This window comes from Podarcis cretensis (assembly GCF_951804945.1).
Source record: "Podarcis cretensis genome assembly, chromosome: 9".
In the NCBI taxonomy this organism is placed as follows: Eukaryota; Metazoa; Chordata; class Lepidosauria; order Squamata; family Lacertidae; genus Podarcis; species Podarcis cretensis.
This window is the reverse complement of record NC_137178.1, coordinates 75,994,821-76,019,541: the sequence shown is the minus strand read 5'-3', so window position 1 is coordinate 76,019,541 and position 24,721 is coordinate 75,994,821. Positions and strand designations below refer to the sequence as shown.

Here is a 24,721-nt window from a genome sequence, read left to right as displayed (position 1 = left end):
ATCTGAGGTTGTTGATATTTCTTCCGGCAATCTTAATTCCGGCTAGGGATTCATCCAGCCCAGCCTTTCGCATGATGAATTCTGCATATAAGTTAAATAAGCAGGGAGACACGGCTACCTATCTGTAACTGGAACTCTCTTTGCTACTTTCTCAGCTTCTGCGTAAACGCGTCGCTAGTTCCAACCTCCTCATCGTGAATGAAACCGGCCAAGACTAAGCGAAGAGGGCTGCGCAGGCCCTTTATTTATAGCCCAGGTGCGGACGCACGTGACGCCAGCCGACGCAGTTGGCCCCGCCCTCGGGGCGTCCCTCCACAACAGCCCCGCTGCGATTGGTCCATTTGCAGGCCGCTTACGATCCTCCCAGCGCCGCCGCGGGATTGCGCCGGCGGGACAGTGCCAGGCCTCACTCCGCCCGCCAGCAGGGGGCGAGCGGACTCCCGAAACGCAGTAAAGACCCTTCCCGCGAGGCATTCTGGGATGCGCCCTTCCTTTTCCGTAAGCGGCTTCGCCTCTACGGTCCGTTTCCGCCGGAAGAGAGATTTGAGAGCGAGAGTTGCCGCGCGGAGGTTCACGTGCGGCTTCCGGGGCTGGGGGAGGCGGGTGAGAACTGCGGGAGCGCCATGGGCAAAGCGGGCAAGCGGAAGGGGGCCGGTGGTGGCGCCGCCGCCGCGGCGAGGCGGGCTCAGGGCCTCCCCTCCGCCGCCGCCGCCGCCGCCCCCTCGGTGTCGAGCAACCCCTTCGAGGTGAAGGTCAACAGGCAGAAGTTCCACATCCTGGGCAGGAAGACGAGGCACGACGTGGGGCTGCCGGGCGTCACGCGCTCCAAGGCCCACAGGAAGGTGAGCCCTGACTACGATGATGATGATGATTTATTATTAAAGCTTTATTTTAGCCGTTGCAGCCCGAAGCGACTGACAAACAAAAAAAACCCCACAGAGATAGGTTAAAACCGGGGTGGGGTGGGGTGGGGGGGAGAAAGATAACATGAATAAACCGCCCACTTCTAAAAGGCCACAGATTGTATAATCGACTTAAGACCTGTTTATAGAGAAATGTTTTCGCCAGGCATCTAGTGGCTTATTATGAAGATCCTACCTGGGAAGGGCTTTCCACAAACTGGGGGCCACCACAGAAAAGGCCCGCTGTCCTGCTGCCACCTTCTGGACCTCTGGTGGGGGAGGCTTATGGAGAAAGGGAGATGGTGTGGAGAGGCGGTCCTGAGCATGTGCCTCTCGGCACAATAAAGCTTGCCAACCCAATAAAGCAAATCAGCTAGTAAGGCCACATCGAATTGTATTCGGAACCCACTAGGTATGCTGTAAAATAGCGTATGTTTCACATTGTGCTTCTTCATAATGCTAGTATATAGTATATGTCCCACCCTGCCTGAAGTCGTCAACTATTGTTCCTCTGCCTAAAAAATCTACAATCAGTAGTTTGAACGACTACAGACCAGTTGCACTGACTCCAATCATCATGAAGTGTTTTGAGAAACTGGTGCGCCGTCATATAATTTCCTGTCTTCCATCAACTTTTGACAACTACCAGTTTGCATACAGGGCAAATAGATCCACGGAAGACGCTATCACTATCACTCTCCATGCTGCTCTGTCCCATCTGGAGCAGCCGGGGAGTTATGTGAGGCTGCTGTTTGTGGATTTTAGCTCTGCTTTTAACACTATCCTCCCCCATAGACTGGTGTCCAAGCTAGAGGCGATTGGACTCTCCAACTCCACCTGTCTCTGGGTTTTGGATTTTTTGTCAGAACGTTCTCAGAGGGTTAGAGTGGGGTCACATATGTCCACAGCCCTTAGCCTTAACACCGGCTCACCACAGGGTTGTGTGTTGAGTCCCCTGCTCTATACTCTCTATACGTATGATTGTACAGCCATCTATCCCAGCAACAAAATCATCAAGTTTGCTGATGACACTACGGTGGTGGGGCTCATTTCAGGAGGGGATGAGTCCGCCTATCGGGACGAGGTGGAGCGGCTTTGTGTTTGGTGTGGAGAGAACAATCTGGCTCTTAATACGGCTAAGACCAAGGAATTGGTGGTGGATTACAGGAAAAAAAAAGGCGGACATTCAGCCCTTGTATATCAAAGGGGAACGGGTGGAGAGGGTGGCGGAATTCAGGTTTTTGGGAGTGACTATCGATCAGGGCATGACTTGGAGCGCAAATACCACTGCTCTGGTGAAGAAGGCCCAGCAGAGAATTTATTTCCTCAGACTTTTAAAGAAGAACAATCTGAGTGAGAGACTGCTGGTGTCCTTCTACCGAGGCTCCATAGAGAGCATTCTCACATACTGTATTTGTGCCTGGTTCTCCAGTTGTACAGCTAGGAAGAGGAAGGTGCTCCAGAAGGTCATAACCACAGCCCAAAGGATTATTGGTCATCCTCTCCCATCTTTGGAAGAACTGTACGGTTCCCGTTGTCTTAGGAAAGCAAACAACATCCTGCAGGATGCATCTCACCCGGGATACAGTCTGTTTGCACTACTGCCTTCTGGCAGGAGATATAGAAACATCAAGTCAAGGACAAATAGACTGAAAAATAGTTTCTATCCAAGAGCTGTGGCCTTTTTAAATGCTGTAACTCGATAGTGTGACCTGGGAGTTTGATGGGTGTGGGTGTGGGTGTGGCTGGAATGTGGTTTGTTTGGTTGTTGTTGTTGTTTTGCTTTTGTTGTTTTTAAGGGATGGCATCCAATTTCGTTGCACTTGTGCAATGTTGCACTTGTGTAATGACAATAAAGAATCTATAAAGAATCTATAAAGAATCTATATCGATACATACCTTGCATGTCTTCTGCCGTTCCACAATTCACAGCATAATCAAAGTGGCCTACAACTTGAAAAAATACATAGTTACAAATACCACAAAGGTAGGCATAAGAATAAATAAAATATTAAAACGTGTGCAGCTAAATTGTTCAATTTCCACATCAATCAAAATAAGATCTAAGAGATACAAAAGTATGATCACTAGCAGCAACAAAACTCCTAAACAACACCCCAGCCTCAAAGTGTTCAGCAGCCTCATCTTTCATAACTGGTCAGGGGCCCCTCCCTCCCAGGTAGTAGTTCCACAAAGACTGCACTCACCTACAAGATCACCTGCAGTTAGATGGCAAGAGACACAGACTGGAGTCTGTGCTGGCTAGGAATGCATGAGGTGTAGATTGTGTGCTTGCTAAATGCATACTAGGAAATGGGGCCAGACAGTTTTGCAACTTCCCATGTCGTGGTATGATATGGGATACAAATCTTTCAAAGGCAGCTTACAAATGACATTAAATTAATTTTAGCAAACGCTATAAATAATATTGGCATGCTAAAAAAAAAACCATCATGACCTTTGCCATAAGGCAGTTGGTGAAAGAAAGGGGGGTTTGGGGGAGCCTAGCTAAAGCAGGCTTTGTAGTAGTCTTTATCTGCCTTCCCTAACCTGGAATCCTTTTCAGAGGACAGTTGGTGGAAAGTGACCTGGCGGGGATATGGGGCATGTCTAAAAGCAAATTCATATGAGCTAAAGGTAAGAATAGCTCATGTGTAATATTTCCTAAGTAGTTAAAGGTAAAGGGACCCCTGACCATTAGGTCCAGTCGTGACTGACTCTGGGGTTGCGCGCTCATCTCGCTCTATAGGCAGAGGGAGCCGGCGTTTCCAGACACCTTCCTGGTCATGTGGCCAGCATGACTAAGCCGCTTCTGACAAACCAGAGCAGCGCACGGAAACGCCGTTTACCTTCCCGCTGGAGCGGTACCTATTTATCTACTTGCACTTTGACGTGTTTTTGAACTGCTAGGTTGGCAGGAGCAGGGACCGAGCAACGGGAGCTCACCCCATCACGGGGATTCGAACCACTGACCTTCTGATTGGCAAGTCGTAGGCTCTGTGGTTTAACCCACAGCGCCATCCGTGTCCCTGTTTCCTAACTATGCATCACCTAATTTTGCGTCTTGGTCAAGAGGATAATTCAGGCTGGGGGGGGGGGGGACAGAAAGGATGTGAGAACTAAAAACCAGCAGGTGAGCAGCTAAAAAGCCCGAAAACATTGGTAGCATTGTAAATTAATAACATATGGTTTTAACATGTTTGGCTATTGCTTATTGGTGCTCTGTTTAAGTAGTATTTGTTTCTGCCTTAATATATTGTGGTATTTTGCTTTTTCAGCGTATTCAGACTTTGCAGAAAGAATACAAAGAAAAGGAAAAATCCAATGTCTTTAAAGACAAACGTTTTGGGGAATATGATACCAAAATAAGTCCAGAAGAAAAAATGATGAAGAGGTTTGCTTTGGAACAACAGGTAATAATGAAAATAATTTCAGAAAGTGACATAGCAACTCTTTAGAAGTTTCCTGTTCTCTTATAAATAAATATTAAATTGAATGAACATTTGAGCTGTATTTTTATCAAGTAATAGAATATGCAAAGTTGAAGATAAGCTCTACCTTAATTCCACATTTTACTAAGATCAGTTTTTTCCACTTCTCCAAGAGGTTTGTAGTTCCCTTTCTCTCTTACCACACAGAATTTCCAGTAATTTTAAACCGTGATCCTATGCACAGTTAATAGAAAGTAAGTCTCATTGTTGTAAAATGTATTTACTTCCAACTAAAGATGCGTAAGAGTTGCCTGTTATCAGCATGTTGGAGAGTTGATGCTAAACCGTTTTGGCAGTGTTATATCTGCTTTTATAAGTTGTTTGGGATTATAAGCAATTGTTCACCAACTCTAAAATATAATTTAAGGGTGGTGTTGAAAAATAGGCTGTTAGTTTAGCACGTAAGACCAACTGGTCATTACTTCTATCATATGAGAAGGGCAACATGAGCAAGGTGATAATGAAGACAACATGGACTTCCGGGTTGGCGCCATCGCCGAATGGCGGACTCCGGAGGGAGCCTGCTTGGCAGGGGCTGGGTTCTACCGCGCCGGCGACGCGGGGACCTTCAAAAACCATGGGCGCTGAAACCCATGGGCATGGTGACTCGGCGGGCACCATTTGCGCCCCCCCGACCCACAAAGGAGCCTTTTTAAAGGCTGCGGAGCGGGTGACGGGGGGGGGTGCTGTGAGTCCTCCGCTTCCCCTGCCGAGCGAAGCCGCATGCCATTCGACGGAGAGCGCTGACTTCTTCCATTGAAAATTTGGTCTTTAAAAGAATAACCCGTGAGTAATTGGAATTTGGATTAAAAAAGGGGAAAAATTCTATTTAAATTCGGAGCGAGCGGGGGAGGTGCAAAAAGGAAGTCAGCCTCCCCCCTGTTGTAGAGGAGCTAAAGCAAAGGATTTGACAACTAAGATCGAGTGTAACCTTTTTTTGATAAAGTTATTAACTTCGCGATGGAAAATTATAAGACTGGGCTGGAGGAGAAAAGTGGAATGTGAATTAAAATGCAACCCTCCCCCCCCCCCCCGGAAACCCTGGGAGCGATCTGAAAGAGCGCCGGGAGAGGAGAAATAGAGGTTTTGACAGCTGTCAAAGGAGCTGTCAAAGCGGAAGAACAAAAAGAGAACTTTTTTACGAGGACTTTGCTGGTCACATTTGTTACAAATTGGATATAAATTGTTTAAAACAAGGAATAATAAGTTACTTTGACTGTTGGGTGTGATCGGGAAGGAAACTGAGTTACTATAATCCCTCTAGAGGAGCTGTGGGACACTACAAGTATTGTTGGCATCGAATTTGAATAGGACTTTTTATCGCCTGGGAAACTGCAGAGATGGAACACTATTTTGTCTACAGAGGTCTACACACTAAAGGAGACAATAGATTTATCTATTGAAGAATGGAAGGGACTTGACGTAATGTTTTGTTCCTGAATAACAAAGCCTCTGCAGAGGAATTAGAAGCTTTTTGGAATTAGAACATTTGTGCAGGAGAGCAGGGGAAAAAAAAAAAGAGGAGGAGAGAGAACAACAAGAACAATAAGAATAACAAGAACTGGACAAAGTTGGAAGATAGACTCCTTCCAAGATTGGACATGTGAAACCAAAGATGACCAAACGATGGCAAAGACTAATAAAAAGACGGCAAAGCGGACTGGTGAAGGACTGTGGTTTAGATGTGGGAGCTCCAGGATGACAGTAGACATTGATGGACATTGGGAACGCAACCGGGAAAGGGGGGAGGGAAATTTGGAATCCAAAGGGTGTTAAATTACATTTTATTCTTTTTTTTATCTTTCTGTTTATCTTAATCTGTATTGCATATTAAAGACGAGAACTCGTGGAAGGGAACAGGTCGATTTTAGGGGATGGGAAAATATTTTTTTTAAATTGGGCCAATGATAATAATTTTAAAATTTGGGGTAAGAATTTGTTGAATCTATTTGAAAGAATTGGAATACAAGAGGGGGAGGGGAGGGGAAGTCCTGGAAAGATGCCAATGAAAATAAGGTTTTAAATTTGGATGTTTTTCTTTTTCTGTTATATTTGAAAATCTTTAATAAATATTATTAAAAAAAAAGATAATGAAGACAACATGGAATAGGTGGGGATTGGTAGGCAGAGTAACGTATATAGAAGGAAGAGGAAGAAACAAGGGAAGAGTTGGAAGCTGGCACATGGCTCTAGGTGTTCTGGTAGACGATGGTTAAGCCATCTGAAAGTTTGCTTTCTCTGCAGCAATGTGGTTTTATCATTTATTCATTCTGCAGAATTTTGTTGGGTCTATCTAGCAAATGCCATATGTAAATTAGACATCTAAGTTACCTGAGAAACTTAAAATATGTATGTGAATAAGAGTTAAGAGAACTACAGAGCTGAGATTAAGTGAACGGATCCCATTCGCATTCCGAGGTACCACTGTATGTTGACTTTGATATTTAAGCTGCAATCAGGAATGTACTTTTCTACATTTACTCTCTACACACCCTTCTAAATAGAGAGCTACTTTCTCTTGATTCCAGGCCTTACCCAGAAGTCTAAGCTTCTTTGCTTAACCAAAGTATAGGCACAATATCTCTATGTGTTGACAATGTGGATAGGAATTAACATTTTACCAAAGATCACAAAAAAACACTTACTGATTTGTTTTGTTTTGTTACAGAAAAATTATGAAAAGAAAAATATATATAATCTCAATGAAGATGAAGATTTAACCCACTATGGCCATTCTCTAGCAGACATTGAAAAATGCAATGATACTATTGATAGTGACAGCGACACTGAAGAAAGAGGAATACTCTCAGGTAAGAAGAGTCAAAAAGGCAGAGTGGTACATATGTCCTACTATACGGCAATTGTGTGTTACATAAGGCACCACATTTTCTATTTATTGCAATGGTGGAGCTTTTCAGATGCAAGCAGCTACAGTTATCCGAAAGTGTGATGGAACTTGAAACTAAAATGTGGCACATGTTCTAATTTTATACCCATACAGTTGTGCCTTGGCTCCTGAATGCCTTGGGAGTCAAACGTTCCGGCTCCCAAATGGTTGAAAACCGGGAGTGTTCCGGTTTTCAAACTTTTTTTGGAAGCCGGGCTTCCGCAGCTTCTGATTGGCTGCAGGAACTTCCTGCAGGCAATCAGAAGCCACGCTTTGGAAGTTGAATGTTTCGCAAGTCGGAATGGATTCTGTTCAACTTCCGAGGTATGACTGTATTTAAAATTCTACTTTCAGAAGTTAAAATTACAGTGTGATAGCTAACGTAAGTCATACTTTGAGTAGATCCATTGAAACCAATAGGCTGTAAGTCCATTGATTTCAGTGGGTCTACTTTGACTAGGAGTAATGACAGCTATGATTTAAAATGTGCTGTTTATTTCATTTAACACAGTCTCTAGAGTTGGAGAAATGTTTTGACATGCCACCCCTAGAGATGCCATGTAAAACTCCTCAGTGTTTCCTAGGACACAGAAAAAACATTGCTGGCTTAGTTGGTACTTTTGCAGTGGAATTCTAACCATGTTTGCTCAGATGTAAGCACTATTGAATTCACTAGAGCTGCTTCTCCAATAAATGGGGTTAGGATTGAAGCCACATTTGACCTTTTCCTAAGCAGCTTCATTCTTTCATCTCTAGCGGAATTAACAGCTGCTCACTTTGGAGGTGGTGGACTTCTCTGTAAGAAAGCCATCACAGGGAAGGAAAGCGAAGAAGATAAAAAACCTAAGTCACGGAAGGAGCTCATTGAAGAAATGATAGCAAAATCTAAACTGGAAAAGGTAAACTCTGGGTTTCTTGTACTAAATTTGAATTCCTTTGAAATTAAAAAAAATGAAATAAAACAAACAATGTTAACCAATATTTGCCATTTTCTGTGAGATACAGTGTTCAATTTTGTTCTGTTTTGGCTGTGTGCAATTTCAGTTTCTCTTTGTTTTCAAGAGAGGAGTTTGCACATTAAAGGCTAGTTGCATGATAGACCATTTCCCACAATTGTTCTTTTTTCTGTTAAGAGGGAGCGGCAAACGCAGAGGGAAAATACATTGGAGCTTACAGAAAAACTCAACAGTGATTGGAAGGAGGTTCAAGCCTTTCTGTTCCACAAGACCCCAAAGTCGGAGAGACAAAATCAAGAGGAAAAGCTCAAGGTAAACCTTATTTTACTTCCTATCCAGTTTTACTTCAAATAGTATTCTGCCTGTTAGCGGTACAAATTCCTGTATGGAATTAAAGAGAGAAACTGAAACTTTGTGAATTTTAGTGATGTTCTCTTAGCCTGCTTCCCTGCTCTTAACGTCCTGTGCATTTAGGTGGTAGTCTAGATTCTGCTTTGCCACATCCTCCTCCTCTCCGTAAATCTGGACAGAAGTGGATCTCCCTTATTTAAAGCATTTTTACTCTTATTCAGTCAAAAATTCTAAATTATATGGCTGATTTTTTAAAAGACAGTCTCTGCCCTCAGGATTACAATCTAAAAGACACACACAATATCACATGCAAAGGGAGAAGAAAAAAGAAATAAACTTGGGACCAGTTCTTAAAGCTACAGTTCTTAAATAACCAACTGGTATGGAAACAGTTCAAGTACCTTGATGGAATGGCAGTTGCTAGGTGACAGTAGATGGATAGTCGGAGGCATCTGGTGTGTCAGCTAATGGAATAGCCCACACTCCCTTCTCTGAAATTCCAAGTGTTGAGCTACATATCTCTGAAGGCATCCAGCCTGTTACAGATAAAGTCAAGTGTTTGTTCTTGTGTCCTTCAAAAAAAGTGAAGAGAGCAGGCCACCAACTTGTTCATTCTTGTAGATGATTCTCAACTGTTTCAGTGGTGGATGTGTAAGTAGGTAAACTTGCAATCCGATCCGCATCTAGTAAGTCCCATTGGACACAAAGAGGTTTACTTCCACATAGACATGTATAGGATACCATTGTAAACTAATGAGGTTTTCATGAGCCCTGTCTGGGTCTAGGCAGTTATTTGCAGTGTCATGTGTACACTGTCTTAGATTCCATGACAGAAGATAGGTGGGAATTAAATGTAAGAAAATTTGTAATGTTGTTATAATGCTTCCTGGTTTGGGAGTTACTTAAAATAGATGTTAATGAAATACTTAAATGTTTTTAATGTAAACTTTTATGCCAAAGGAATGGAAGTTGCTCCCAGTTCCATTCACCACACAGAGAAAGGTTCAGATAGTTTACTGTTGCAGAAGATAAGGCTCAGTAAACCAGTTCTGGACATAGATACATACAGATTGTAGGCTTTATATATACAGATATATGCAAGTACAGAATATCCCCATTGCTCTAAATAAATTCAGTAATTCAAGATGTAACACTGGACAAAAGTAACATTGACTAACAGACTAATTGCAGACTATTTAATTAGCTCACACAACATTAATCACAGATATAGTTGTTGCCCTGAGCATTACCGTAGCAACTGGCTTGGCGGTCCACGTACCTTGAATTAGCTCATCCATGGGGTAGTTTACACTCATAAAGGAAATTAACCCCTTCTCACGTCCAGTTTCTTCAACACACTGTTGGGGCTGCATGCCTCTGAATACCAGTTGGGGAGAGCAGTGTTTCACTTGGGCCCTGCTCCTGAGTTTCCCACATGTATCTGGTTGGCCACTGTGAGAACATGCTGCTGGACCAGATGGGCCTTTGGCCTGAACCAGCAGGGCTACTCTTAGGTTCCTATTGTAGAGCACAGCACAATGACTGTTACTGTTTGTGATTCCCCCCCCCCCCCCCACAGCCTGATGAATATGATATGATAGTTCGGGAGCTTGGGTTTGAGATGAAGGCGCAACCCTCTGGTAGGATGAAAACAGAAGAAGAATTAGCAAAGGAAGAACAAAAGAGACTCCTCCAATTAGAGGTATGATGTTTGTGTATTGTGTTCCACATAATAATAAACTGTTTTCAGTGACTGTGAATATACAAGATGCCATAAATATCCATGAAATATTTTTACTTGAAATAGCGGAAGGACTTTTTCCTACCGTATATACCTGCCCAGACCTGGAGAATGCAGTCCCTTGTCTGGGTCCCCCTGCCAGTTGAGGCTGGGCAAGTAACCACTAAACACTTCCAGGCCTCTTAATTCTAACTTCATTTTTGGTTAGACACTAACTTGGTTTCCCCCCTTTGCTGCTTCTTGAGTTGGTTTTTCCATGGATTTTAGGCATTTTAACGCTGTTTGGTTTTGTTTTATTCTGAGTCCTGAGCACAGTTTGAGAGCCAGAGTGCTATGGTGTTTTAGAGTGTTGATTTAGACTTCAGGTTGACCTTAAACCAGTCTAACCTACATCTTAACCACAGGATGGTTATAAGGAGAAAACTGGGGTATTCTGTCCTGAACGTTTTAGACAAGATATAAATGTAACCATCAGATTATACATGTTTTATGTTAAATTTGATTAGTGTAGATCTTAATTTATTGGAATAATCAGTTCCAACCTGGCCAAGTTTGTCTGAAAGGCTCTTTCCCCAAACTCTGCCCACCAGCTGATGTTCCTAGCTTATATCATCTGATGGAGGACTAGTGAAGGCTCTTCTGCCAGCTTGGTCCCTGCTGGTGAAGCAGACTCCTGCAGCCAGGAGGAGTGAACCTGCTGAGTGCTGCTTCTCCAGTGTGTTCCTGACGAAGCAGTTTCATCCCCACACCCTGCTGGACAATTTTGACAGGTGGATGGGGATTGTCCACCTGTCAATAACCTGGCATTGTCATGACATTAGAAGCTTGACAGACAGGTTGCTTCATAGAGTGGGGAGAGATAAAAATCTGGCTTACTGTACCAATATTGTTCCCCATCACTGACAAATATAAATGCCTCCATCATTCATTGAATGCTTGCACCCTTGTAGCAGAATTTTATCATACCGTCTGTGATAAAAAATCAGACTAGCTGTTAATGTTACTGTTCTCAACATATTATACATTGCAGACTGACAGATTACGTCGAATGTGTGGAGATGAGCCTGAGAAAGAAAAGAAACCCAAACACATATCAGCTGACGATTTGGCAGATGGATTCCTCCTTGATAAAGATGACAGGCGTATGCTTTCTTATAAGGTACATGTTTTTTCGTTGAGTTTTTAAAGAAGCTGAAACAAAAAGATCACAATCCAGCCATGCCAACCTGGGGAGCAAATTGCAGAGGCCTCAGGAGACATAAATTACTTTGAAGACTAGGTATGTAACATTGCTGACACGTGAATTTAAATCCCTTGTAGTTGTATGGCGGTGCCCTGGATAGACTGCTTTCTCCCTCAGCCTGACATCCTGCATCTTGGATCCATCCCATTCAGCAATACTCCCAGTGGGAGTCATAAAGGGATGGTCTGACCAGAGATGGTCTGCGGCTCAAGAGGAATGGAGCCATTGTTTCTTTTGGGGTAGTGCTCTATTACACCCTAGCAGCTGGACTACTGAATGGAAGCAATAGGGAGAACTGAGAAGTTGTTTTGCTGTCATTTTTTTCCTAGTTCATCAGAGTGGTCCTGGACCTGCCCTTTTTGCTATGGACACTTTCTTTGTTGTTGGCTGTACTTTTTTTAGCTATGTCAATCACAACTGCTTCTAGGGAGAGAATAAGTGGGGAGGCATTTTCTGAGCCATACTCTTTGCGAGGTTATTCTTCTCAAAGGCCTCCCTCCCAATATTTTGCAAGGAGATCATCCCCAAAGTCTCCACCAGTCAAACAAGTAGGAGACTTCACTGAGAAGCAAACTCTGCTTTAATGCCTAAAGATTCCGCTGATTGATATATATATCTCAACCTATTAAATAGGATGGCAAGCTGAATATTGACGATGATAAAGACGAGGAAGAGAGTGTGGCGAGAGAAGACGGCAGCAGTGATGGAGAGGAGAGTGATGAAGAAGCTGCGACTGGTGCTGATGATATTGACAGTCCCTCTGATGTTGAAACTGAAGAGGAGGTCATGGAGGTAGCCATTGCTGGTGAAGAGCAGAAAAGGGGAAGGAGGGAAGGAAGCAAGAATGAATTGCATATGAAGAAGCAAGATGCCAAAAGAGAAGCTGCAAAACTGGAGATGCCATATTTGTTTGCTGGTAGGAAGAAAAACACCTTTATTCAAATTGCATTATATACTTTCTGTAGGAAAACACTGCTCCTTGTTCACTGGTAGAAAATAGTGTGGTCTGGTTTTCAGGAAGAAGAGCATCTAAAACATGGTAAAATAATCTCTTGAAAGTTCAAATCTTAAACAGCATTTACATTGCTGCCTTCTGGTTTAACCACAAAACATGGGGAAAATGTGGAATTTGGCTTATTAGATGCCTGAGAAAGAGGAGGAACAGTGGAACTTGCGTCAGAATCAGAGGAAACACCAGGGGCAGGACTACAAGAGTGAGCTAACTACCACCTTCTGATTACTAGAGCCATCTCTGCACTGGGCTTGTGCTCTCCTGAACCACACCCAGTTAAGTAAACCTCAAAGGGTGTTTCTGTTCTCCCCACGGCCCCACAAAGGGTGTTTCTGTCCTCCCCACACAGGCCCCACACAGATAGTGGTAGTGCTCTGAGCTCCTAAAGCCTAAAGCAGTTTGTTATGCATGTTATTAAAATTCCTAAAGTGGTTGAATATTGCAGTTGCGTCACTTAATTTCCAACATTCTCCTGCATAAAGATGATGATGCCATATTAAAACAATCTGGTGAGGGGGGAAAGCAGATGCAGCATCACGGAAAGACTTGGAGGTAGCTGCCCTGGCCTTCAGGGTCACCTCTGTTTCTTCGGTTTTAGCCAGAGCCAGCCTATTACGGCTCAAGGGGTTGTCACACTTTACTAAGCTGTCCAGAGAACAGGAATTCCTGAAAGATGCCGCTCTGGATCCCCTATTCTTTAGATTCAGGGCAAAGGCAACTATTGTGGCAGCTTGCTAAAGGACAAATTTTAGTCTTCGTTTGTAAGACTAATCATAGTACCATTTTTCTATGGCATAATGTTTGTGCTTTGTTTTGTGTAAGATAGCTATACGTTTTTCATTTTTACAATAGCTCCAGAATCTTATGAGCAACTTAAAGCTGAATTGTTGGGAAGAACGACAGAAGAACAACTGCTTGTAATTGAACGGATTCGGAAGTCTAATCACCCAAGCCTTGCAGTGGGAAACAAAGCAAAGTTAGAGGTATGTTTTTGTGATCAAGTACATTATTCACACATCAACATGGGGGGGGGGGGAGTTTTTGCTAATTGAAGGGAACAAAGTACTTTGCATTCCAAAGTTCATTTACTTTTAAAAAACTTATCCTGTAGAAACTGTTTGAATTCCTTCTGGAGTATGTTGGGGAGCTGGCGCGTCAGACACCTCCAGAACTGAAAACTGTTGATAAGTTGGTAATGTAAGTATATTATATTTTTATTTCAATGTAAATTGTCTCCAGCACACATAAATTTTATTGTATTTGATGCTCTTTTTGCTGACACAATTTCACTCCCTGTGCTCTGCTTAGCTGTACCAGACCTAAGGTTAGTTTCAGCCAGTTTGTCAACTAGTTTTTAATTTTGGTTTAAAAGATAGGCATGGCTTGCAGCTGTGCAGATGTAATGCTCTCTGTGTTAGGCCATCCCTCAGCTTGGCCCAAGAACTGCAGCCAATGTAAAATTTGGCTGTTTGACTGTTCACTGAGGCAGAATATTGCCGTCATGTTACCCTGCTGTTGAGAATAATGCATTGGCTGCCAGTGGGCTACCAGGCTATGGTCAAGGTGCTGAAACTAGTATACAAAGTCCTAGGCAGCTCAGGACCAGAATCCCTAAAAGTCACCCTTTATATGTCCATCTGATCACTGACTCTAGACAGAAGGTCAGTGTAGCAGCTACCTAAACATTATATAAATGAAATTTGCAATTGTTTTATTGCCACCCTGGGCGCCATAGGGAGAAAGGACAGGATAGAAATAGAATAAATAAATTATGCGAGCGGAGACTATGGTTCCTGGCTGCTACTGGAAGCACTCCTCTCCCCCTGCTCCACTCCAAAAAGTAAAAATCTGAACAGACAAAGGAACTCCCATACCTCACTGTAATGTGTCATGCCTTTTTGATCTGTAATACTGAACCTATGAGGTATTGATGCCCATGTTTTGACAGGTGGGAAATTGTCCCATTTTCAGACTCTTCTAGTGATAAAGTGCTGTAAACTATGAATATGTCTTTTTTCTAAGTCACTGAGAAATATCTTAACAATTTGGTAGTACACAGTCTCTAGTTTTATGAGGAAAGACCTATAAATACCTAGTTCTAAGATTTTTTTGAATAAGATGTTTACCAGCTTAGAGCTTTAGCTCATAGCTGTCAACTTTTCAATTTTCTTGCAAGGAATCCTATTAGGAATAAGGGAATTTCCCTTTTAAAAAAAGGGAAACGTTGACAGCTGTGCTCTAGCTCACCAGGAGGTAGGCAATTGTGATTCACCTGCCAGTCAGTGAGGTCCAAATGTCCTATACCAGGATTAATAGGTTTGATTAATAGTTTTAGATGTCCGTTGAGTTCAGCTCATTGACGGTCAATATCATCAACTATGGTATTCTTCTGGATAAGCTGCCTGGGTAGAAATTGGGTGTATTGTTTCAGCTGGTTCATTCTTCTTTTGGAATTAAAAGGCCATTAAAAATTGTCCTTAAATCTGACTTGATCTTCTTGTTAACAGGCCCTTGTATGATCTTTGCCAAATGTTCCCTAAAGCTGCAAGTAATCATGTTAAACTTGTCCTTCAAGATGCTACTCATGACATGGAAGAAATTCTAGCAGTGAAAGGTCATGCGTCATTTCCAGGGTTAGATATGGTACTTACTTACTTACTTACTTATTGCATTTATAGAAAATCTTTCTGCCAATGCACTCAATACAGCTTTTGGTTGAAAATATGTGTGCTGTGGCTGTCTGGTTGGAACACAGAGCAGGAGCCACCTTGTAAGTTAGTGAGAAGGATACACTAACATTTTTTTTGGAGGTCCTACCTGAAATATTAAAAGCCTGGTGGAATGGCCGCTGGGGGGACTGTTCTGCCAGATTATGGCTGGGCCATGCCTGACTGTCTCACAGTTCCTTCTGACTGAGGAAAGTAGAATGGAGACATGCACAAATTTTATTTGTGAACAGCCCTGAGATCTAGGGGTATAGGGCAGCATACAAATTAAAGAAATAATTTAAAAAATAGTGGTTTCTTAAAAGAAGTTGACTTCTTTTACTGTAATGTGCATAAACATACGGATGTTCTATGGTATAGCGTCTATAGCACATTTACTTGAACGTCCAGTGACTTCAAATGAGCTTAATCCTTATGCACCATGAAACTTAGGGACATGATAGCTGCTTCTGAGCGACTAGGTCTTGTGGCATTTTAGCAATTTATGAAACTGGGACTGCAGGGAGCAGATGTGAAAAACGATTGCTTCACTTTGGCCATTTCTTTTCTGTATGGTTACATGGCTGCAGTGATAGGGCACCGGAACCCACAAAAACAGCTCAAGCTCCTTGCTGCAAGGGCCGTGTGAAATGGGGCATTAACATCCCCTTAGACAGCTTACTGAGCAGTTGGTAATGTAACAGTGGTAAGTTACTGACTGAATATTTTTCCTTTCAGCTTATATATTTGAAAATTATTGCAGTACTTTTTCCAACCTCTGATTTCTGGCACCCTGTGGTAACACCGTCTTTGGTTTATATGAGCCAGCTACTCACAAAGGTATGTCTGCAATGTTGCTAATGACACAGATCTTTCTATAATAACCTAGTTCAAATGTGTAAAGATTTCCATTGAAACTGCAGTTAGGCAGCTAAAAGAAGATGGATCCACTTGACTCTATGCAAAGTTACCATCTTTGCAAATGCACTTGACTATATACAGAGACCATCTGCCTAAAGTTCTTATATCATTCCTTCCTCTTGGGGGACATAATTTGAGGCTGAACTTCCCTGAACACCGTAAGACCTTTCCACTACCTGGGTTTAGTGGTCATAGTGGAAAATGGGATGAATGGTGCAGGGATTGTAATTTTGTGCACAGCTGAACCTGTTCTGAGATAGGTAAATGAGCAAGTGCAGAATGGCAAATTATAATAACTTCGTAGCTACCTCTCTGTATAGTTTTAGGGCCTCAAGTCAGAATGACAGGACAATCTCTGTGTGTGTGCATATGTATGGGGAAAGAGACCACTACAATGCAGGATTGTTCCAACCAAGAATGGGGAGTTAAAGCACTTTCTAGCATTTTTAGCATATGTGTGCCCCTTTATAAAAAAACCAAGATGCATTCTCGCTACCAGCCCAACTCAGCCAGAAGATCTTCAGACAAATGCAGATCTCACTTTCCAGAGCTCTTATGCCAGACCTGTAGTGTTGCTGTCACAGATCATTCAAGTCCATTCTGCTGAGGTTACACACGTTCTTTTCGATAGCCACATCACCACATAATCAAGTACAGTGGTGCCCCACAAGACGAACGCCTCGCAAGACGGAAAACCCGCTAGACGAAAGGGTTTTCCGTTTTGGAGGCGCTTCGCAAAACGAATTTCCCTATGGGCTTGCTTCGCAAGACGAAATGTCTTGTGAGTTCCTGCGGGGTTTTTTCCCTCCCCCCCCTTTTCCTAAGCCGCTAAGCCGCTTAACAGCTGATCGCTAAAAGCCGCTAAGCCGCTAATAGCGCTAATCCGCTAAGCTGTCAATGGGCTTGCTTCGCAAGACGAAAAAACCGCTAGACGAAGAGCCTCACGGAACGGATTAATTTCGTCTTGCGAGGCAGCACTGTATTAGGGCTTGATTGGGGAAGAGTTATTCAATTGCACATTCTGTACTCTCTGTGGTGTACTGCCTCATCTTCCTTCATAACTTTCCAAGGCTGCAAAATTGCCTTCCTCTTGTACATGTATGGGCAGTGACCCATTACGCATGGGCGTTCCTTTCCCTCCCCCACATGTCAGTGAGCCGCATATAAGTGCACCACAGCCTGTTCCTCTTCCAGGTCCAAAAGGACCCACGTGTTGGCAATTGCACATTGGATGCAGCTAAAATCGTCGCCTCCTGTACAGGAATTGTAGACCGCCTTTTGGCAGGGAGTTTCCACCCAGCTGTCAATTCCAAGTTACATGTGAAAGCAGTCTTGGCTTCTAGTAGAACTTGGAACTTTTATTTTGTAAAGGTGGACATTAATACGGTCCAACAAGAGTTGGGAGACATTTTATAATTTAATGGTTTTCAACTTTCTTTTCTGTTCAGGGCTTCATTTCCTCGGTGTTGATGTGTCAAGCTGCAAGGTGGAGATAGACAGGGCCCAGTGCTGGGTGAAGCCATCTCCCCTTTCTCTTTCTGCCAACCACCTTCTCTTTCACTCTTCCCTCTGTATGAAATGACTGCAACGCAGTGGGATTCATTATTTGTTTTTCTGTTCCTCCATATCCCTCTCTTGCTGTGTAAGATTCTCTTCACTACTCCCCTTCTGAGGCTTTTCACCCTTCCATCCCCGTTCTGCTTGGTGAAACTAAAAACATTCCCTGACCTTCTATCATACTTTGCCCTCTTCTTCCCTGCCAACACCCCCCCCCAAAAAAAAAAAACCCTGTGAGGGTCTCTTCAATAGACAGGCAAAGAAGGGGCCGGGTGCTCAGTCCCTCCTCCAGCTGTACTTCCATGCTGGCTTTGGAGGAAGATTAGCCCCTCTCTCTGCAGCCAACACAGACACCGAGGGAGTTCCCAGAGGAGGAACTCTTCCTCCCTCCTCCTCTTGAATGAAGTGAAGCACCTTGTCCCCTTGCGGCCAGCTCAAACACCGGAGGCTGAGACTTCCCGACCTCAGTTTTAATACATTGCAGTGGGTTCCAAAACTTTTTCATTGACCTCCAGGAAGACAAGGAATCAAAGCACATTCAAAGAAATGTACAGCGGTGCCTCGCAAGACAAAATTAATCCGTTCCGTGAGGCTCTTCGTATAGCGGTTTTTTCGTCTTGTGAAGCAAGCCCATTGACAACTTAGCGGTTTAGCGGCTTTTAGCGGATCAGCTGATAAGCGGCTTATCAGCGGATCAGCTGATAAGCGGCTTATCAGCGGATCAGCTGATAAGCGGCTTAGGGCTTAGGGCTTAGGAAAAGGGGGGGAAAGGGAAAAAACCCCGCAGGAACTCACAAGACATTTTCGTCTTGCAAAGCAAGCCCATAGGGAAATTTGTTTTGCGAAGCGCCTCCAAAACGGAAAACCCTTTCGTCTAGTGGGTTTTCCGTCTTGCGAGGCGTTCGTCTTGCGGGGCACCACTGTATTAAAGCAATGAAAAGTAACTTTTATAGGTTCAGTGGTACCTCTTCTTGCATTCACCTCTGGTTACGTATCCTTTGGGATACGTATGTGGCAAACCAGGAAGTATTTTTCCAGGTTTCGCCGCATACGCAGAAGCAGCACCTCCGGTTGTGAATTCCTCAGGATGCAACCGGATGTCCAGAACGAATCCTGTTCACAATTGGAGATACCACTGTTCTGATAACCTGCTAATTGAGACTAATTAGAATAGTTGGTTTTCTGTGTTTAATAATTACGTGTGCTATTTTTTCTTTAGTGCATAGTAACAACAGTGCAAGATGTTGTTAAAGGATTGTTCGTGTGCTGTCTCTTCCTAGAATATATATCCTTATCTCGAAGATTCATCCCAGAACTTGTCAATTTTCTCCTGGGAATTCTTTACATGGCTATACCAAACAAAGAAGTTCAAGGTATGGTTACTGGGGAGAATAGGCATATATGTTCTCTCTCCCCCCCCCCCTCTCCCACACACACTTCTGAGTCTAGATGGTTTAGTGCATCAGAAAATGTTTAGAATTATGTGATTCTGTCTCTTACTATTTTGAAATTTACCATAGCGTAAGATATTCAGCGATATTAAAACTAATCTCTGTGTTCTTCTCTTCCAGGTTATACCTTGGTACATCCTTTTGCGTCACTAGGAAAACGCTCAGACTTGCTTGTTGTCACTGACAAAGCAGATGCAGATACCTGGCAAAAACAACATCTTCCACTCCATATTATAACTAGATCTAAAGATGACAGAACAGGCATGAATCATCTGCGGTATGCTAGAATGTGTTTAGAATGTGTCCCTGCTGATATAGATCCAGTGCATAAATACTTAGTATGAAAGAACTGTCTTTTGTGTGCCTTAGCAACAGACACAGAATCATATTGTGGGCAAAATATTTCACCTTGCCTTTAGGAAATTTGTTAGTGGTAGCTGACTAAACTACTATGAAGCACTCCACTATCAAGCAAATCAGAAGAAATAGTCCTTTCATAGTCTTCAGTGACTAGAGAGTGCAGCCTTGCAGCGGTTGGAGAGTAAAAGGTGTCTGCAGATGAATCCCTGCTGCTGCAGGAAAGCTTTAGGTGTGCTCCGGACAGCTTCAGTCCTATTGTTCACAGACACATATGTGTTTGAAGGACCTCAGAGCCCATCTTGTCCAGCCCCCATACCAACTGCAGGAAATGTGGGGCAGAAGGTTCCATGGGGACATCCCTTGGGGATGATGTGTGCAGACCCAGAAATAGGGCTGCAGGGTGCTACTTAGAGGAATCTCTTTCTCATTGCTTAGTGCCCTCAGGTGTGATGAGGAACAACCACCACACGTAATTTCTTCTTCCTGCTGACCTCAGCCTTCCCGTGATAAAGATGTAGAAGATGTAAACTTCGATAGCAAGGGGCAAGCAGTCCTACACTAATGCTTAGAGTCCCCAAGACCCAGGGAGGTTGAGTGAAATGTAATGTGATAATAGTGTAAATAGACCTGATAAAGCATGGAGTTTGTATGTAAGGGCCTACTGGCACAAGCGCACTGCAAGATTGTGGGCCAGTCACTACCTTTTAGCATGCCCACAGAGGGCATGCATGCCCAACAGGGCTCATTGGCTGAAGAACAGAAATTTAAAAGTAGCAGTGTGCGTTTTTTTCTCTCCTTACCAGTCAGGCGGCTCTGAGCACTTCCAAGACTTTACAGTGGGTTGGGGAAACCGTCAACTGCTTTGCACACCAGCATTGTGGAGTGCAAGAAAATGCTTCACTTTGGGAACATTCGCCTGTAATTGTGCTATGGCTTTTCTCAGCTAATTGTGGGGCAAAAGTAGATATTTCAACTGTTCCAAATTCTTCATTAAAATTGCAATGCCAGTTTTGTCATTTAAGCTGTTGATATGACAACTACCAATTGTTTTACAGGTTATCATGCTTAGACCTGTGCCTGGACCTGGTTAAGAGATGCGCAGTTACATATGGATCACTTCCATCATTCAGTGAAATAATGCAGCCCATCCAAATGCTGCTTAGGACACACATGCCAATGATTAGGTACCCTCACCACCTGCAGGTAAAACATGCTGCCGCCTCACTGAGTTTCAGTCTGTGAGGCATTCTATGCTGTGAAGCATTTCACCCAATAGAAACATTTGTGGTACCTTTGCAGGTTGTACACTGAGTCCTTTCATTTGCTAGACATCTCAGAAATTGTCAGTGTGGAAAGGCAAACTGCTTGACAGAATTTCTGAGAGCAAGTGACCAAACGAATAATCAAAGTGGGCTTTTTATTAGCAGCTTTAGAATTTGGAGGGGCGGTTCTGTGCAACTCCTTCATTCCATAGCTGCTGATTGAACTACAATCCGTTAACTTTTCTAATCCTCCTTAAAGCGTCTGAGCTATTGACCATCACTGCACTGTGTGGCAATGATTTCCATTGGTCAATTATGTGTTGTGTAAAGGATTTTATATTGTCTGCCCTGAATTTTGTCAGTCAATTTCATTGTGTGACCCCAGGCTCTTGTATTATGAGAGGGAAAAATACTTTCTCCACACCATATATAATTTCTATGAATCTCCCTCCCCTTTAGTTCTCTCCCTATTAGCAAAAAGCTCCAAACTCTTTAGCCTGCCCTTTTGAGAGGTGGCATTCCATCTTCTGGACTACTTTGTTGCCCTTTCCTATGCTTTTCCACCTCTGATACAATGCCCTTTTAGAGGTGGGATAATCAGAACTGTGCGTGGTATTTCAAATGCATCACACCACAGATGAATGTAAAATAAGTATGATGAAGAGGCAATACCGTGCTAGGAATTTGTTAATTTGCATACTAAGTTACCTTTCTTATGGAGCTATCTTTTACAATCAAAAGGTATTTCCTATTGAGTCACTGACAATTTGGATGGACTTGCACTGTTGGAAAGTTAGCCTTTTGACCCAGTCTGTAGCACTTTGCACATATTTATACTGAACTACATTTGCCGGGTTGTTGCCAATTCTCACAGTTTGGAGAGATCTGCTTTCAGGTCTTTGCAGTCAACTTGGATTTTCACATCTTGATCAATTAGGTGCCATCTACAAACTTGGCTGCCTCATTGACTGCCTGACACCAGCTTGTGTATGAACCATCAGTATTACTCCAGTACAGACCCCAACTGCCTGCTTGCTTCCATTGCAAGAACTGTTTGCTCCTACCCTCCGCTTCCAGTTCCTTAGCTGGTTGTTGATCCCTAAAAGGACCTATCCTCTTATTTCATGACTGCTAAGTTCACATGGGCATCTTTTGTTGGAAGACTTTATCAAAAACTTTTTTGAAAGCGGCAGGCAAATTCAGATACAATTTCACTAACACTTTTTCTTAGTATATGTTAACTATATTACAACTGTATCTGTGTATTTGTTTTATTTCATTTTATTCAACTGCCTTTTTAAAGCAGAGTTTCATTTTCAGGAGCTGTTTGACAGTGTTCTGAAACAGCTGGAGAGCAAAGGGCAACGTTGTCCCTTGGTGTGTGAAAAGAAAAAGCCAGTGCCTTTGAAGCTGTTCACACCCAAAATAGTGAAAGTGTGAGTATCTCTAGCTCTGGAAGAAATACGGCTGAGGGTCATGTACGGAGATTGCCTGTGTTGCAAATAAAATTTGACACTTTGCATCCATGACAAACCCTGTTCAACAATTGAAGTTGAATCGATAGCTCTGCTTAATGCACATAATTGCTTGGTGTTTACTGCCCCATGTGAAATTAATTCAGGTGATGAGACTAGGAAGAAAAGCTAAAGACATATAGCTAAGGTCCAATGGTTGCATCCTATCCTGAATCATTAATGTTTGAACTGGGAACCATGTGGCTAGTAGTAATTATTTTGCTTTGGGTAGCATGAGAATTAACCTCATATTTTGCCTTCCCACATGGTTTCTCGTGCTTTCAAAGCTGCCAGTGTGGTATGTGATCTAGCCATAGAGCAGCCTCAGTCAAAGTGCTTAACCAGTCTACCTTAAGCCTACCTGAGGTGTGCAAAAAACCTAGGGGGGCTTCTGGTAGATATGCACCTATGTATACCAGTGACTTAATTTGAGGGTTAGTACACTAGATGCTATGGACGCGGGTGGCGCTGTGGGTAAAACCTCAGGGCCTAGGACTTGCTGATCGTAAGGTCGGCGGTTCGAATCCCCGCGACGGGGTGAGCTCCCGTCGTTCGGTCCCACCTCCTGCCAACTTAGCAGTTCGAAAGCACCCCTAAGTGCAAGTAGATAAATAGGTACCGCTTTATAGCGGGAAGGTAAACGGCGTTTCCGTGTGCTGTGCTGGTGCTGGCTCGCCAGCTGTAGCTTTGTCACGCTGGCACGTGACCCGGAAGTGTCTTCAGACGGCGCCGGCTCACGGCCTATAGAGCGAGATGAGCACGCAACCCTAGAGACTGGCCCGTACCGGCAGGGGTACCTTTACCTTTACCTTTACACTAGATCCTACTAAAACAGTACTATGTAAGGAAAGGGAATTGCAAAGCATTGTGACTTTACTTCTGCTGCTACTGTGAAACACCAGTTTATTTCTGTAACTTTATTCTAATGCCTTTAATTTACTGGCTTGTAAAAGGCATTTTTAGGGGCTGCACCACCTATTTGCACAACAATTTTGTTAATAGCTGGAAGAAGCTACATAAATTAAAAATAAAAATAAACATTCATATTAAAATTAAAAATAACATTCATATATAATGTGGAAATATTTATGCTGTTTTTTAACTTCACATATTCTAAACCATATAAAAGTGGATCAGATTTTTATGCTATGAAATTAATTTGCCGTGGCAACGATGCCCTCAATATGTGTGCAGTTTTGGTGATCCTGATGCAAAAAAGAGTTCCAGTTAAGTCCAGCAGAAAAGTGTGTTTGAGATAATGTACTTTATAATTTCAGCCTGGAATTTGGAAGAAAACAAGAAAGCAATAAGAAAGAGCAGGAAAGAAAATGGCTAATTCATAAGCACAAACGTGAATTTAAGGGAGCTGTTCGTGAGATCCGCAAAGATAACCAATTCCTTGCTAGAATGCAGCTTGCAGAAACCATGGAAAGGTAATGCATATATTCTTTTAATTCCACTTGGTTTAAATTTGTTATCCTTGAGATAACTAAGAGAGATAGCAGTAAGATGATCTATTGCAATGGTTTTAATGTAGAAATACACCAGATTTCAGATGAAATCAAACCCTTCATTAGATGGTCTGTATGTTTTATAGTGCAAGATACAAAATATAAATAGAGCATTCAGATAATGCACTATTTATATTTTTCCAGCAATCGCTAACTCACAAGAAAGTAACAGACTGCACTAATCCTCATATCTAACATGCAGTCTGCAGTGTTCTATTCATTCCCAAAAACATTTTTGAAAGTTGCAGTTTCATCTTACAACTAGGACTGATGTCAGAAAGAGTGATCACATTGGAAAGATATAGTCATCCACAAGTGAATCTTTTCATTGTTGTTTCTCAAGACTTTAGGTAGTTTGTCCTCTTTCTACTCAAGCATTAGAATAATGCAGGTGGCATATGAGGCTCTTTCCTATTCTGAATCCAGGCTGTTCACCATGGCTGAGGAAGATACATGCACTCAGCCGTTGAAGAGCATGGTTTGATCTCTGTCAGGGATTTGTTTCCATGTCTTTGAATTCTGAAAACATGAGGTCATTTGAAAACCAGAAATGTTAGGTGGTCTGGAGAAAAAACCATTTGGTTCTCATAAATTTTGAAAGGTGGAGGTGATTGGTGCAGATTTCTTCAGTTAAAACTGTATCAGAGGTTGTATATATCTTTCAAACCTTCATTGGACGGGTAGTTCCAAAATAAAAGTAATTTCATTTTAATTTTCAGGGATTCAGAAAGAAAAAGAAAAGTGAAACAACTCTTCAGGAGTCTTGCTCAGCAGGAAGGAGACTGGAAGGCAATGAAAAGAAAAAAGTTTTAAATAAACAGTTTTATATTGTACAGAAGGAAACTAGAGATATATTA

General features: G+C 42.7%; 1 protein-coding gene across 1 annotated transcript; it reads left to right on the top strand.

Annotated features, from left to right (window-relative positions):
• The first annotated feature begins 608 nt into the window (after window positions 1-608).
• Window positions 609-24,721, top strand: NOP14 (NOP14 nucleolar protein). The gene is made up of 18 exons (XM_079991525.1): window positions 609-842; window positions 4,181-4,315; window positions 7,062-7,203; window positions 8,037-8,179; window positions 8,414-8,548; window positions 10,167-10,289; window positions 11,359-11,487; window positions 12,205-12,487; window positions 13,436-13,566; window positions 13,695-13,780; window positions 15,091-15,226; window positions 16,027-16,128; window positions 18,986-19,139; window positions 19,338-19,494; window positions 20,633-20,780; window positions 22,160-22,275; window positions 23,631-23,786; window positions 24,584-24,721. The coding sequence occupies exons 1-18, from the start codon at window positions 624-626 to the stop codon at window positions 24,675-24,677; spliced, it is 2,589 nt and encodes an 862-aa protein (XP_079847651.1). The 5' UTR covers window positions 609-623; the 3' UTR covers window positions 24,678-24,721.

What these genes read in the sequence shown, in the direction of transcription:
- NOP14 (XM_079991525.1), top strand. Translation starts at nt 624, where the DNA reads ATGGGCAAAGCGGGCAAGCGGAAGGGGGCCGGTGGTGGCGCCGCCGCC. An exon ending in GAAACAAAGCAAAGTTAGAG is followed by an intron (nt 13,567 to 13,694) that starts GTATGTTTTTGT and finishes CTTATCCTGTAG; the next exon opens with AAACTGTTTGAATTCCTTCT. An exon ending in ACTGTTGATAAGTTGGTAAT is followed by an intron (nt 13,781 to 15,090) that starts GTAAGTATATTA and finishes TCTTGTTAACAG; the next exon opens with GCCCTTGTATGATCTTTGCC.